This window comes from Chelonoidis abingdonii, chromosome 7, assembly GCF_003597395.2.
Source record: "Chelonoidis abingdonii isolate Lonesome George chromosome 7, CheloAbing_2.0, whole genome shotgun sequence".
NCBI lineage: Eukaryota > Metazoa > Chordata > Testudines > Testudinidae > Chelonoidis > Chelonoidis abingdonii.
In genome coordinates this window covers 81,941,395-81,956,647 of record NC_133775.1, presented here as the reverse complement: position 1 = coordinate 81,956,647, position 15,253 = coordinate 81,941,395, and the positions used below count along the sequence as shown (strand labels likewise).

Below are 15,253 nucleotides of genomic sequence, written 5' to 3'. Positions count from 1 at the left end.
AGGATTGGAGTGGATCTCTGTCCCAGACCCTAATTCCCTTTTAGAGAAAAGCCCTATGAACAGGCAAGCTTCGGGAGAAAGTGAAGATTGAAGCTTGGACTGTTATTTAAGTTATCAATAATGCCAACTGTAGGAAAGGGTGAGAGCCTAGGTGAAATCCTGGCCCCACTAAAATCAGTAGCAAAACTCCCATTGAGACGGTGGGACCTGGATTTCACTCTAGATGTGCATATCAGTTCAGAGCAGGGTAAGAGCCATCTGCTTTTGCCAATTGTCATTTTTCCTGAAGTAGAATATGTTAACATAACAACTTACCAGTTCCAGCCCTGTTTACTGGAAGGAGAGTATTTGTCCATTAGAGCAGTGAGTTTCAACAAAGCATGTTTCTGTATTAGGTTTAGGTGGGCTGCTGACTGGTTATCAATTTGTACAGAAAGGCTTTCCAAGTTTACAGTCTCCTCTGTAGACCAGTGTCGCCTCTCATGTCTAAGGAGTAAACATTATTTAGGTTAAAGGAATGTTCTTATTGCTCATGTCAGGTCTCTGCCTAAAGCAATGGAACACCTATGGAACATTTTGTCCTATCAGTCACTTCAAAAGTGACCTCCTGTTTCCAAGCAGATTTTGGTTGCATTTTACATAAAAAGGTCTAGTCGATAAGGTACTGCACCAATGTGAAAGGTTCAAATTAGAGAGAGGAATGAGCCACAAAGTTTGGATCTGGATTTATCTCAGTGTTTATGTGGCCATCATCACCCTGATCCATAGCACCTAATACTTGGATCTGGTTGGTTCAGGTTTGACTCTAATTGAAATGGATTTAAAATTTCTCATTGTTTTGAGAAGGTGATTGTGTTTTGTCAGGGAAGTTCTTGGAGGTAGGACAGAAGGAAGAGGGGAAGGTTATAAAGAAAAATGAAGCTGACCTGTTGGAATGTGATGATGATGATCCCATCTCTGAATTTGTTATATATGCCAGTTCTGGGGAGTAAAGCTCATTGCCATGCTTGCAGTTCTGTTTTCCATCAGCAGCTGGTAGATCTGCCAGTTTCTCTTCTGAATGCTTTTTTATCTCAAGGTGGATTTCTTTAGGGGAAGATGGACATGGAGAGGTTGAGTCGTTTGCAAAATCAGAGTCTCCATCATCTGAGAACTTCTCAGTCCACTGATTGACCAACTTTCTGAGCCCATTGACATGTTCCATAACGTTGTCTAGTTCTGAAAAAACATCATCATCACTAACTTCCGGTGTCTCCATCTTATTAAGATGAACAGGAATGCTGGGCACATTGTCATAGATACTCAGTCTGTTATCTATAAATGACAGAGGACTCAGAGGGGTCTCAGACTCCTTAGAACTAGTTCTAATTCTGTTCCGCCTACATCCATGAAAGCTTCCAGTTCTCCAGTTCACAGAAGTGTTGTCTGTGGGAGATAAGAAACTGTTTGTAAGTGCTTTGGGGAAAGTCCCAGGCTTATGGCCTTGTGGTACATGAAACATTTGGTTTGCATGCAAATTTATTTCATTTTTGAAGTTTTGCTCAGATACATCATTCCACAGAGACAGCTTGCTGGAGTCGGAGTCCTCTGCATACACGCCTCCTCGTTTAGCATAGCTCCTGACTTTGATAACAGGACTTGGAGTGCTCACTGTGCTGCTGGTTTCAGACTGGCTGCTGCTGCTGCAAGTGTGGGGAGAACAGGAAGAATTCTTTTTCATCTGGCTGTCAGATAGGTCACAAATATCTACACAATTAAGGTTCTTCAGCTTCTCTTCATCCAGTCCCTCCAGAAGAACAGGTTCACCAATAGTGGGTTTGGCCTTTGACTGAGCAGCTCTCTTTACACTGGAACTCCTTATGCGCAGTTTCTCCATTTTCTTTAAAAAGCTCTTCCCCTTTTTTTGTGGTGGCTTATCCAAAAGCTTCTCCTCGCTGATGATGTTTAAGAACTCACTAGGAGAAGGAGAACAACTAAAAGTAGAGTCAGGAGAGGCCAGTTTACTTGAGGAACACCTTGAGGAACTAGTGCTGGTCTCAACATCCTCAAAAGTCTTAGGGAAGCTGATAATGTCACTGTCCCCACTGCTAGTACTGTGAATTGAAGACACATCATGCTTCTCTCCTTGGTCTGAAAAGGATATCTCCTCACTACCAGTGCTCTTAAGTCTTGGACTGTCTGGGACTGATGCACTAGACCCTTTTTCAGGGAAACCTTCTATGCTCTCCAGGCGAGACCATCTCTGACTGCACCTCTCATAAGCCCATTTGTTACTTATTGCATAAGGTTCATCGTCTTCAGATTCATCACTCTTAAAGTAAAGAAAGTATAGTTCAAGGGGCAAAGTCCAGCAAGTTTTAAAATATAAGACGCAATGAAAAAGAAGGTTTAACTTTTATGCTTATTTTTGCATCACTGTAGTACTTTTAAATTTAGATTTCTACATTGTAACAACATTCCGGCTAAAGCCCTTCAGCATGAGATTTGTTTTGCTTGAGGGGCTTTGGGGAGAGAGAACACATAAGCAGGCTGGAAGCTTTGTTAAAAGAGAATACAACTGACTGGATAATGAAAAATCTGTTTCATGGCAACTTTCAAAGTTTGGTTTCAAAATCTAGTTTCTTTCAACATCGGAACAAAGCCAAAACTCCTGGAAAATGTTCATGAAAGTGAAATGGTGTTGAATTGTCTGTTTTTTTCAGATCAAAACCTGAGCTTTTCTATTAGGGAAGAGGCTAGCTGGGTGAGTAGGTGCATGCAGGGAATAAGTGTGTCTGTCCGTCTGTCTCCAAGGTGGTGGAGAGAGCACAGGCTTAGGATGTGAGACCCCCAGATTCAAGTCCCTGTATCAGACAGAGACGGGACTCAAATGTGGATCTCTCACATCCCAGGCCAGCACCATAGCCACCAGGCTAGAGTGAGAAAGAAAGTCTGGGTGTCTCTCCTATCCCCAAAAAACTCTCAAAAGAGATATGTTTCCACAAAATATATTGGTATCAACAAAATAGCATATTTTGCTGAAATTTCTTTTAGTCCAAAGTGTCCCAACCAGCTCTAAAAGAGAAATCAAATACTTTCACGGAGGCACAGGGTGGGATTTCTGGAAGTAGCTAAATACAGTGACCAGGTGTCTGGTTTTCTACTGGAACACATGGTCGAAAAAGGATCCTGGCGGGTCCAGTCAGCACTGCTGACCAGGCCGTTGAATGTCGGGTTGGTGGTGCTATGCAGTGGGGCTGGCAGGCTCCCTGCTAGCCTCTGTGCTGCGTGACTCCCGGGAAGCAGCCAGCATATCCCCCCTGCGTCTCCTACACGCAAGAGTGGCCAAGGGCTCCGCACACTCTCCCCACCCCAAGTGCCATCCCTGAAGCTCCCACTGGCTCAGAACCGCAGCCAATGGGAGCTGTGGGGGCGGCGTTTGCGGACAGGGCTGTGCACAGAGCCACCTGGCCATGCCTCCGTGTAGGAGCCTGGGGGTGGGGGGCATGCTGCTGCTTCTGGGATCACCCTCCCACACTCCAAACCCCTTGGCCTCAGCCTGGAGCACCCTCCTGCACCTGAACCCCCGCCTCATCCTGGAGCCCCCTCTCATACTCCAAACACTTCGGCTCCACCCCCCAACTCAGAGCCCCCTCCTACACCCCAAACCCCTCGTACCTGGCCCCACCCAGGGCCCGCACTCCCTCTCACATCCCAACACATTGCCTCAGCCTGGAGCCTCCTCCTGCATTCTGAACTCCTCATTTCTGGCCCCAACCCACTGCGCCCACACCCCCAGCCGGAGCCCTCCCACATACCAGCTCCTTGAGCCAGCCCACTGAAAATGAGCGAGTAAAGGTGGGGAGAGTGAGCAACAGAGGAAAGGGGGGATGGAGTAAGCAGGGGGCAGGGCAAGTGTGTTCAGTTTTGTGCAAGTAGAAAGTTGGCAACCCTATAGCTAAGTGACTTAGGCACACTAGTCCCATTGATTGTCAAGGGGCTTTGTGCTCTTAAGTGCTGGAAAAATACATCCGCAGTGCCCACTCTATAATTCTCTCTAGCCACTCATTTGTCTGAAAACAAAAGGCAGTGTCAGTAGCCAACAAACAAGTTAAAAACATATCCAAATCAAAGGACAAGCACACTGAGTACAATAAAACAAGTGTGTGTAGGTTCAAGTGACTGACAGCGATATACAGAACTTTTCACCTAATAGTATAAGAGAAGCAAAACCTTCCTTAATCAAAATCCCATTCTCATAATGGGCACCTGCATTGGCAGTCTCAAAGGGTTTGTCCACGCTATGAAAAATGGTATGAGTTTTTTTAAACATGATAATTAGCGCTCTTTAAAATCCTACTGCAGAGTGGCAAAACTGTAGTTTTAACCCATGTTAGCTAGTCAAGGGAATCCTAGGCTTTTCCCTATTGTGGACAAGCCCATGGAGAATAAGTTACCCTCTCACTTGAAGAGAGACAAGATGGGTGAGCAAATATTTATTAGACCAACTTCTACCGGTGAGAGATGCAAGCTTTTCAGCGTAGACTATGTCTACACTGGCAACTGAACGACAAAACTTTTGTCTTTCAGGAGGTGTTTAAACCCTGTTGCTCCCAAAAGACAAAAGTTTTGCCGTGACAAGCACCAGTGTGAATAGTGCATTGTAGGCAGGAGCACTCTGCTGACAACACAAATGCCACTCGGTAGGGCTGGAAGTTTTTCTGTCGGTAGGAGAGACACAGCAGATACACTGCGTGACTTTTAGTGACATGGTTGTGGCGACACAGCCAAAAGATGTGTCGCTAAAAGATGTGTAGCATAGACAGCCTTACGCGGAGCTCTTCTTCAGGTCTGGGAAACGCATTCACAGTGTTACAGCTAAATACAAGGTGGAAGAGATTGTTTAGCATAAGTAGTTAACACATATTTCAAGGGACCATTCAAGCTGAACGTCTGATTAACACCTCTCTAGTCACCGAGAAGGGGGCGTGGATAGTTAGTGGGTTATAGACGGTTGTAATAAGTCACAAATCCAGTGTCTCTATTTAAGTCCATGATTTTTAGTGTCTAGCAGAATTATGAATTTAAGCTCCCAGGCTCATCTTTCGAAAACGTTCTGCAGATCTCCTTTGAGAATGAGGACAGAGGTCAGACAGAGTGATCGTTTTGTGAAAAGTGTTCACTCACAGATGATCTGGTGTTTGTGTCTTATTTTTCTTTGTAAATTAATTCAAGAGCATAGTGACTGTCTCATTTCACCCATATAGTCGTTATTGGGTCATTTAGTGCACTGGATGAGGGACACCACCATGTTGTTTTAAGCATGTGCAAGAACCATGGATCTTGAAAGGTGTGTTGTGTGCGGTGTTGATCATCATAGCAATGAAGCTATTTCTACAAGTTTTGCATCTATTGTTCTGGCAAGGTCTGTTGCCACTTGGAGTTGGTGTGTCCTGGTCCAGGGGAGAGCTTGCTTCTGATGAGGAGTTTGGAGAGGTTAGGGAATTGTTTGGAGGCCAGAAGAGGAAGTTCAGGCCTGAATAAGAGCTTTGTGTAAGCTCAATTGCTTGTCTCTCTCACCAACCTTGTCTCTCTAATATCCTGGGACCAACATAACTACAACACTGCAGAACCTCACCTATAAATCAGTGGAGATACAGAGATACAGGAAGCTTGCACTCCTCTGAGCATAAATTTTCAGGCCCTGACTCAGAAGAGTCTCCCTAGTCAGGGCAGCACTTAAGCATATGTTGAGTCAGGGCCCCTGTGCAGTCCATTTGTAATGCTTATGAGTATTAAAAATCTATGAGTAAAACTTTCGTCTTACCAGGCAATGACGTGTGCCAAGTTATGCTATTTTTTTAAATGCTCTATTTGGCTAAGTTATGAAATGAAAATTTAAAGACATACCCGCTTTCTCTGACGACTTATTTCCACTTTCATTGCTGCACACTTGTTCAGTGTATTTAACCGTCTAGGGGGGAAAGAAAAAGGACTTAAGACCTTAACCCAAATTATTTTCTTGAATAAAAGCAGACTGACATTCTCATAACTGCTCTTGAACTCTTAAAAACAGTCTGAACTTCTGCCAGTAGTAACTGACTTTCTGCTGTGGGTTCCTGAAATGCCCTCAAACCACCAACCCAGTTCTCCAGTTACATGATGTTGTCTACAGCTAGAGTCCTCCCCTCGCCAAGTCTGAAGAGAGGACTATAACCAATCATTAATAAAAGCTTAAGAAACCTTTGGTGATTGTGAAGGATGCTACATCAATGTAAGACTCTGGCAAAGAAAAAAAATCTTGGTAAAATTTATGTTTTAAAACATAAGAAAAAAAAAACGATGGGACTAAAGTAGATCACTAGGGCCTTGGCTACACTGGTGCTTTATAGCGCTGCAACTTTCTCACTCAGAGGTGTGAAAAAAACACACCCCTGAGCGCAGCAAGTTACAGCGCTGCAAAGCGCCAGTGTAAACAGTGCCTGAGCACGGCTCCCAGCGCTGTAAGCTAATCCCCATGGCGAGGTGGAGTACCTGCAGCGCTGGGAGAGCTCTCTCCCAGCGCTGGTGCCGCGACCACACTCGCACTTCAAAGTGCTGCCACAGGAGCGCTCCCGCAGCAGCGCTGTACAGCTGCAAGTGTAGCCCTATCCCAGGACTCTCTCAGGTGTTTGTTTTTTTAAAATCATTTTGGTGGAACTGCAGAATCAATAAGGCCCCAAATCAGCAAAGCACTTAAGTACATAAGTAATCCTTTGACATCAATGTGAAATGCTGAGATGTAGTTCCAGTAAATAAATAAAAAAAAAAGTGACATCAATCTAATGTGATTCTGATGGCGAATGGATTAAGTGATAGCCAGAGTAGTATTCCATCTCACTCAGTACACAGAGAAAATAGCTTTGCTATAGAGAAACGCATTCACTTAAGCACCTACTTAACTTTTAAGTAAGGCCATTGGTTTCAGTGGGACTTAAGCATTTGCTTAAGAGCTTTCCTGAATTGGGATGTTAGACAAGTCATCTGTTAAACAAAGGAAAACAGCATACTCTCAAAAGGAGTATGTTAAATGCTAAACATAAGTATAATTTTCATGTGTGCTAGGCTGGGGGAAAATTCAAACTAATAATATTTACCTGTAAAGAGAATCAATAGCATCTCGATCTAAAAATTCATGATCTTTCCTCACAGTTTTGATGTCGATAGGAAACTGCATGTCTGTGAATACAAAATATTTATAATTAAGCTTGGAGGGTTTAGATTTTTATCAGTAAAGACTGTTAAACATCAATTTTATCATACATACAAAGCAATGAAAAAATATATCCATCACCATTAATCGAGATTTACAGTTAGGCAAAGTAAGAAAAATGCTGCTTGAGAACTTAAGAGTTTGTTTTAAGGCTATTTACTTTGTATATTTTGAGGTGATATTGACAATTTACATTTTAACGGTTACAAATCTTTAATTTTTTTCAATCTCAATGTCATGAAACAAGTATTGTCTGTCCCCCCCATTCTGTGATCCCCTCCCAATAATTTCCTGCAACTGTGAAAAATGAAGATAAAAATTGAAAAAAGCTTACACACACAGAGATATCGCCTGAATTTTTAAAAAAAATGAAGGAAAAAAATCAAATTCTGCCAGCCCTACTTATAATCTTTTGACAAGGATCATAATATGAATATCTGCAAAGAAGTTAAACGGTACTTGCCATCACATTTCAGTTTAAGCTCGATAAAACTAAATATAAATACACACATGCAAATGACATGCAAATAATTAAGGACCCGATCCTCCAAGCAATTACATATGCATAATTTTACGCACATGCTCTCAATGGGATTGCTCACATGCGGGGCTATCCCTAGAGGGGCCGCAGTACCTGGGACATAGGCGCTGAGTTTCTAATCTGCCTGGGGTGCTCCCCCCAGACCTTGCCCCACTCCACCCTGCTACGTTCCACGCCCGCCCCACCCAAGCATGCTGGGCTTTCGCTTCTCCCCCGCCCTCCCCCCGAACCTCCTGACACCGCAAAACATCTGCTCCGCAGCAGGCACTGAGAGGAAGGGGAGGCGCTGATCGGTGGTGCCGGGCAGCTTGTTTACCTGCTGCATCCACAGGTTCAGCTGATCGCGGCTCTCACTGGCTGCAGTTCATCGCTCCAGGCCAATGGGGGCAGCTGGAAGTGGTGGCCAGCACATCGCTCAGCCTGCGCAGCTTCCTGCAGACCCCATTGGCCTGGGACACTCTGCTTAAACTTTAATGAGATGAACAAAACATGCAACACCTGAGTAAAGTCAGTTCTCCAGTTTAAAAGTATGATTAAAGTTCGACAGCCCAGATTTTGAGATCTACCCTCCTAGATCAAGGAGGCTGCTAGTTCCACTGGCAATGTTTTCCTTGGATTCTTTTATAGAGATTGAGATTTAGATATCAAGTGAAGTCAGAACACTGCATTCCATCCTCAGACTAATTCAGAGAGCATTATGCAGTATGATACACTGAGTATCTACACAAACTGTAAGGCTGCATATAAAATGCTAGTTTATATCTACTACCTATTTCAGTCTGACAAAGGATATCATGAGACACCACATTTTAAGGCATATGACTTCCAAGCTCAGCTTTGACTATTTGATTTCTCAATCTTAATGTTGCAATCACTGATTTGTTTGCTGGTCTGTTTTAAAGAAAGTGTTGTCAGTGATGTTTGTAACTTCCTTGATCTATAGCTATTTGGTTTCATGTCCTCTCAACCCAGGTATCCTAAATCAAAAGTTTAGATTGATAAACAAATATTAAAAAGCATACTTCTAACGTACACACATAAAACTGCTCTGTTTTTAAATGTTTATAACTTCAAAATGACAATCATTTTTTCCAAATTTGGCATAACCCTTATAGCCCAATAACACTATGAGAACAAGCTGAGACTGAACTTACAATCTATTTGAGACATTCCTGATTGGAAGAGTATTCGCCCCCTTAAAAAAGTGGTTCAAACAACTATGTTCAAGCATTTTTGGGAGGGTGAAGAGAGAGCCTGAGTGATTGCTAGAAGTAAAAAACTAAAACATGGAAAATTTCAGCCAAAAAGGGAGGAGACTGAAAAAGTTCTGAGCTATTAAAAAATAGGGAAACAAATTCAACCTGAATTGCAATCTCTGCTACCAAAGCCTATTACTTTTATTTGCTCCTTTCCCCACGCCCCTCATTTAAAAAAAAACCCTTTACATTGCTGCTCAAACATTAACTTAAGATATACTTTCCATGCGCACAACTCAGCTCCATGTTTTGTTTGTTAAACTATATCAGATTAAATTTGTATGAACTGTTGACAACATGGATGTGCCTACAGTATACGTGTGGTAAAAGGTACTGGGCTCTGAACATTTTTTTTGTTGTTTTTTTTTGTTGTTGTTTTTTGTTTTGTTTTGTTACACAAAGGGATTCCAGTTGGATTTAATATCAGATGTATCGATTATACTGTACCTTCAAATAACTGAGCATATTGGGGGAAACCAGCAGCCCTCAGCCAGTCACAGGCTTCTTTGGCTTCAATTTCTGTAACAAAACAAAAGACTTTCAGTTGTTAACAAAAAATTTAGAGATCAAGCAATTAGGGTGACTTATTAAATAAGCAAGGTTATTCTGTATGACCCCACAAAGGTGGATTCCTGAGGACTCCTGCATATGTAAGTTCTGCTAGTTTACTATTTGGCATGCGTACATGCACACGCACACACAGTGTATTTATTCCACTGTAGAGTAGATGCAAACATACAAATATGTTGAAAGTGGGGTATATTTGCTATATAGTGTACCAGTCTACATCATCCATTTGTGAAAATCTTGTGCTCTGAAACATCTGTTATACGTTGGAATGAACAAAAAGGGATATATGATACACATGTCCAGCTACTGGTCCAAGATATCAATGCCCAGTCACACATACTGATTCTTAGGCATGACAGCAGGACATATACATAGCAGAGAATACTACTTTATTAGTTAAACTGGAAGACCAGCACACCATTAGTAACACTGAACACCACTTACTAGTTCATAGTAACAAGAATTTTCCCCAGTATAGTACCCATTAATATTTTGTTCCTTGCCCACTATCAATTCCACTTGGCAGTTACTTCAGGTCAATAGATATCAGGAATCAACTGCTCATTTTGTAGCAATTATAGCCATACTATAACATTCCCACAGGAGCAGAGGCAAAGCATAACCTTACAGAAATACAGAACACTCACCAGATGCCTTAAAAATGTAAACAAGTTTAGTATGCTGTTGGAAGAGCACATACCAGCTGCTTCTAAACTGTGCCAATACTGCAAGTTACTGGTGGCTGTTGTGGAGGAGAGGAATCCTGAACTGCACTCTTCTCCTTCCTTGGTACACTTCTAGCTGAGTTATGAGTACAACCAAACTGTCAAGGCTTGTCTGACACACAGACAGTCCCTGTGCATTCTCCTCAAATCTTTAGGAAGAGCTTCTGGCATATTAGACTCAAGGAACAAACTGGTTTGTTAAAATATGTTTTCTAAACAAAAAATGCATTCCATACATTTATGCATAGGAATGCACAGCCTGATTTTGCTTGAAATATTCAGCAGTAAGTTACCAGTTTAGTAAGGTGAAGGAATTCATCTATATATTTCTAGTTTTTTCATGAATTTTCTGCTTTGCTCCTTCTTTATAAAGTGAATTTTAAATCTCTCAACTCTGAATCTGTTTTATTATTAAGTCAAACAAGCTCAGTTTGATTAATTTAGGAAATCCTATTGCAATGCACACCCAATCAACCATTTTCACCTTCAAGTAAGGAGGTAGGTTGAAATGACATTTGTTTTAAATAGACTGATACACTTCTCTCCATTTTTAAAAGTTTTCACAAATACTTATTTCTATGCCACTATGCCAACTTCAACAGTCTAAATACACCATTGCTGCTGCTGCTGCTCTCATAATACACATTTCAGGTCCAACTGCCCCTAGTTTGCACATAATTTTATCAAAGCATAGTCTTTAACAACAAAATCAGGAACAGACTGATAAATCACATGCACATTCCTAAATGACATATCCATATTAAGTGAAAAGAAGAATAAATCAATCTTTAGGCATTATCTTCACTAGGAAAAAAGCTTTGTTCTTAACTCAAACTGTCTTCACTAGAATTTGACCTTATGTTAGGTAAGGCCATTTGTAGTTTTCACACAAATCAGCAGGTCAAGTTCATCATAGTCTTTAACTCAACCTGCTAACTCTGCAAAAAGTAAACTACGCCCTGCCTTGTCTTCATTAGGACTTTAACTCATGTTAATTAAGTTAAGCACATCTTTTTTTCCAGCAAAGATGGAAGAGTCTACATAGTCCCATAATGTTAAATAGTTTCCAGGTTAAAGTAATCCAGAGCTTCCTTCTGAAACTACAGCTACATTTCCACTGCGAATTGAATCAAGAAAAACTAATTCAGGAAGGCAGCTTAAAAAATGTTTCCATTAGTAATTTTTCCATCAGCTAATGATCCTGGACACAATGACCTTATCACCCCGGTGGTGGTCCCTTCTGGAACAAAGTCAAGGCAGCTTCGGAAAAGTTGTACTGCTGTCACCTCTATTCTGTAGCTAAATGAACTTCTACCTTCAGGTATTTCAATGCAGCACTGTACACAAAGGTTACAGCCACTACAAAGTTCTTTACTTTGGCCTGGTCTACACTACGTGTTTATCTCAAATTTAGCAGTGTTAAACAGAATTAAGCCTGCACCCGTCCACACAACGAAGCCCTTGATTTTGGTATAAAGGGCTCTTAATATTGATATCTGTACTCCTCCCCTTTGAATACCTTCATCTTGGCCTGCTGACCCTCTGTTACCAGGCTTCTGTACAGGAAGCATCAATACACTCCTTACTCTATATCTGTTCCCATGTTACAACTTTTGAAACAATCTAGCAGTTAATATTTCACTGATAGACATGGTTGCCAAAATGCTCTAAAAAGTCGGTGGATGCCACGGACATCCAGGGAAGATTTAGGTGTAGCTCTAATGGGAATTAAGATAATTGGAAAATAGAGTCCCAGCTGTTTAGATATGATCTAAGGACTTCCCCTAGTCTTCTCTTCCCCCCTCCCCAAAAAAAAACAAAAAACAAACTGTACCAATATGATACTAATCAACCTGAGGAGGAGGAAATCTTATCAAAAGGAAAATTTGTGTTGACCTACATCAGACTCTTGATGTGCCAGGCTAGTTTGCAGCCTGACAGCAAAGGAATTTAAGACATGCGATGTCTGAAGAGCTATTTTGGCAGCAATGGCATACATATTAAATACCCAACTGATGTTTTCTATGGATGCACACAGAGTGTTCCAACGCCCCCAAAATGTTAACACCTGAAAAAAGGGCAATACTCATGAAGGCATGGCATTGTATTGCACCAACAGTATAGTATCAAACTTGGGCACCAAGTATTAGAGATGTAACAAGGAACTTCTGAATCCTGGTTTAACTGAGCTACTATAATCATGAATATTATTGCTCTGTAAACTAACACACTGCTTTAAAAGTGTAGCTAAGAGCCATAAAAGCTCAGTGAGGACTAAACTGGAGTCTGAGATATCCGTTTATGTAGAGCAGAGCCCATCGCCTTACAAATAGTTATTTAGCCTGTTGAAATGGTCACCCATGTTACTTTTTGATCAGGGAAGCAGCCTAGCCTAGTAGTTTATGCAGAAGAAAGAGACATGAACTCTTGACTTCTAATATCTGCTCTGTCCCACGGCCACTTCGCCCCTCCCAGTCTCAGTTCTCTCCAACTGTGAAATCAAGGTATGTATTTTACTTAAAGTGGTATGAGGATTAATAAATATTTGTACAGTTCTTGTAACAGGTGTACAAACTTTGTGTGTTAGCCACTACTGATAACTACCAACCTCAATAAATTATTAGAATTGTTTTTGCCCCATACTGTTACACAGATACTACAACAGCATCCATCAATAGACTTACTGACCAACTTTTTAAAATAGAGATGCTAGTAAACACAGGATGATTCTAACTGCTTACTGTTTTTTGATGCCAATATAGCTGCTCAGATGCTTGTAGGGAAGGAGTCAGCCCCTCCTAAATAGAAGCAGGAAATGGGAGATCCTTTGAAAAGCTGGCACAGGAGTGACCCTCCAAATTCTATTACAATTACATCCTCTTTCTCAGGATTGAGCAGAAGGCAGATTCCTAGAAATCATACAGCATTATCTGTATATGGTATGAAATACCAGAGTTACTCTGACATGGCAACTCCTCCTCACACATTAAATACACTGTTTGGTTTTATAAATATTTAAGCAGTTGGAAAATTTCCATTTCCTGCAAGTCTCATTAATCTCTGATAAACTAGAGGCAGCACTTTAAAGTTAGCTGTTTTCTCTTGCGCCAAAGGTGATAGGGTCACTGCCAAATGTTTACGGGAAGCAAAACAAAAATGCATGACCTGTGCCAATTTTCCATATAGGATTGTAATATAGAGTTACGTAGGCTGGTTATCACATAACCAAAATTTAGAAGGGATGATTAGGTCCAAAAACCAAACAAATGCTCACATTAATATGAATGTTCATTTTTATTAAAATATCAATGAAGATTTGAATTTAAACATACCCTCTGCAGTGTTTGCTGCCCAAGAACAGCAGCCCTGTGATAGTATAGGAAAGGCAGAAAAGGAAACTAACCAGAAAGAGCACATGAAACAAACTAGTCTAATCTCAGTCTAAAATGATGAATACTTCATGTAAACAAACAGTATGAACGGTGACTAGTACTTTAGAATTTAAAAATACTTTGTTTTAATAATTTAAGATATTAGTAACAGTTAAGGATATTTGTTTAAAACTACAGCATATAAATTTATACTTGACAGTATTGCTGCAATATATTGAACATAAAACTCATTCTTAATGTATTGTTTGGGTTTTTTTGTTTTGTTTTGTTTTTAAAAACAGTTGTTCCTCGCAACCATTTCCTGCATTTAAAAACCATAACATCTCCATAATCAAGATCAAGGTAAATACACATCTTTCACCTTTGTGTCACAATGTAGTTTTCCAGTTTTGAAGGATAAGAATTAGATGGTGATCAGGGTTTAAGAAAATTGAAGGGGGAGGGTTTTTAAGTCTGAAATTGTTCCAAAACCTTGCAGATGTTGAACATTCCTGCTGTTTCCAGCAACTCCATACCAATTATCTCAGGACTCCCCACTTCAGCAGCACTAAATTGCTTAAGAAATTGCTATGAAAAGTAAGATTTTCTCAACACTCCCAGCTCACCATGAAGTGTAGCAGCATCTCCTCCTCACTCACAGCAGGTACAAAGGAGAGAACAATTAGTGTAGAATTAATTTTAACTTTACATGATTAGGCTAGAATGCCAATTTGTGAGGCCATAGAAATAATTCAAAAGTTTTGTTCTCTCTTGATCCTTGTGTTACACGAAGGATTTTTTCCATAATACAATAATCATACAATGACAGCAAAAGGCAAGCCTACAAAAAAAAATAACAGCAAAGCAGATGGCCCTAATACTAATCAAATGCTGCTGCCTTCTTCTGTTACTGGTAATGCTGAATCTATTGTCCTTCTCAACCATCTCCATCTGCTCCAGAACTGGAGTCAACATGCACGGGACATGCTTGGCAGCTGCAGGAGCCAGATGCCAAACTCCGGAATGCATTGTTTCTACAACAAATTAGCCTACCCAGTACCTACTAAGCTAACAGGTTCTTCATGAAGCCTCTTGCTTGGTTTCATTGTGGGCTGTGATTCAAGCTGTCGTCTTTGGGGTTGATCCAGGTTGCAGATAAACTTATTAGTCCTTCCTGTCATCCTTGGTCTGTATTCCGTGATGCATCTGTAAAATTTCTTATCAGTTGTCCATAAACTTCAGCTCCTAGGAAGCCAATTCCCATCTGCACATGTGCGGTGGAAAACACATCCACTGGACTAGATCCACCCAAATCCCAATGTGTTGCCCAGCTGTACACCAAAATCCCATCACAAATCAGATTTCTAGCCTCTGGCAGCACCACAAATGTATTTAGAAACACTTGTAGTTCTAAACAAAAAATTATACCTTACAATCCACTTAACCACTGGATATAATTGTTTCTGGCCATTCACCTCAATTAAAAAAGTGTATGCCCTCAAACCCTTTCTATAGTTCCTTTTCCCCTAAAAAAGTACATTATGTTTTCTCTGGAGTAC

At 41.0% G+C, this 15,253-nt stretch overlaps 1 protein-coding gene across 6 annotated transcripts in view; it reads right to left on the bottom strand.

The window, feature by feature from the left end:
• LOC116822661 (rho GTPase-activating protein 7-like) overlaps positions 1–15,253 on the bottom strand; it is a 148,069-nt gene that overhangs the window by 15,988 nt on the left and 116,828 nt on the right. For 3 of the 6 annotated variants that reach the window (XM_032776679.2, XM_032776680.2, XM_075068075.1), the window contains exons 2-6: positions 9,476–9,547; positions 7,116–7,197; positions 5,890–5,953; positions 927–2,311; positions 316–486 (exon numbers count right to left, since the gene is read on the bottom strand). In XM_032776679.2, coding sequence (XP_032632570.1) covers positions 316–486; positions 927–2,311; positions 5,890–5,953; positions 7,116–7,197; positions 9,476–9,547 — 1,774 coding nt within the window. Of the gene's footprint in view, positions 1–315; positions 487–926; positions 2,312–5,889; positions 5,954–7,115; positions 7,198–9,475; positions 9,548–10,245; positions 10,254–13,064; positions 13,247–14,076; positions 14,437–15,253 lie in introns of those variants that run through there. The other 3 variants (XM_032776683.2, XM_032776681.2, XM_075068076.1) reach the window with 3 other exon arrangements.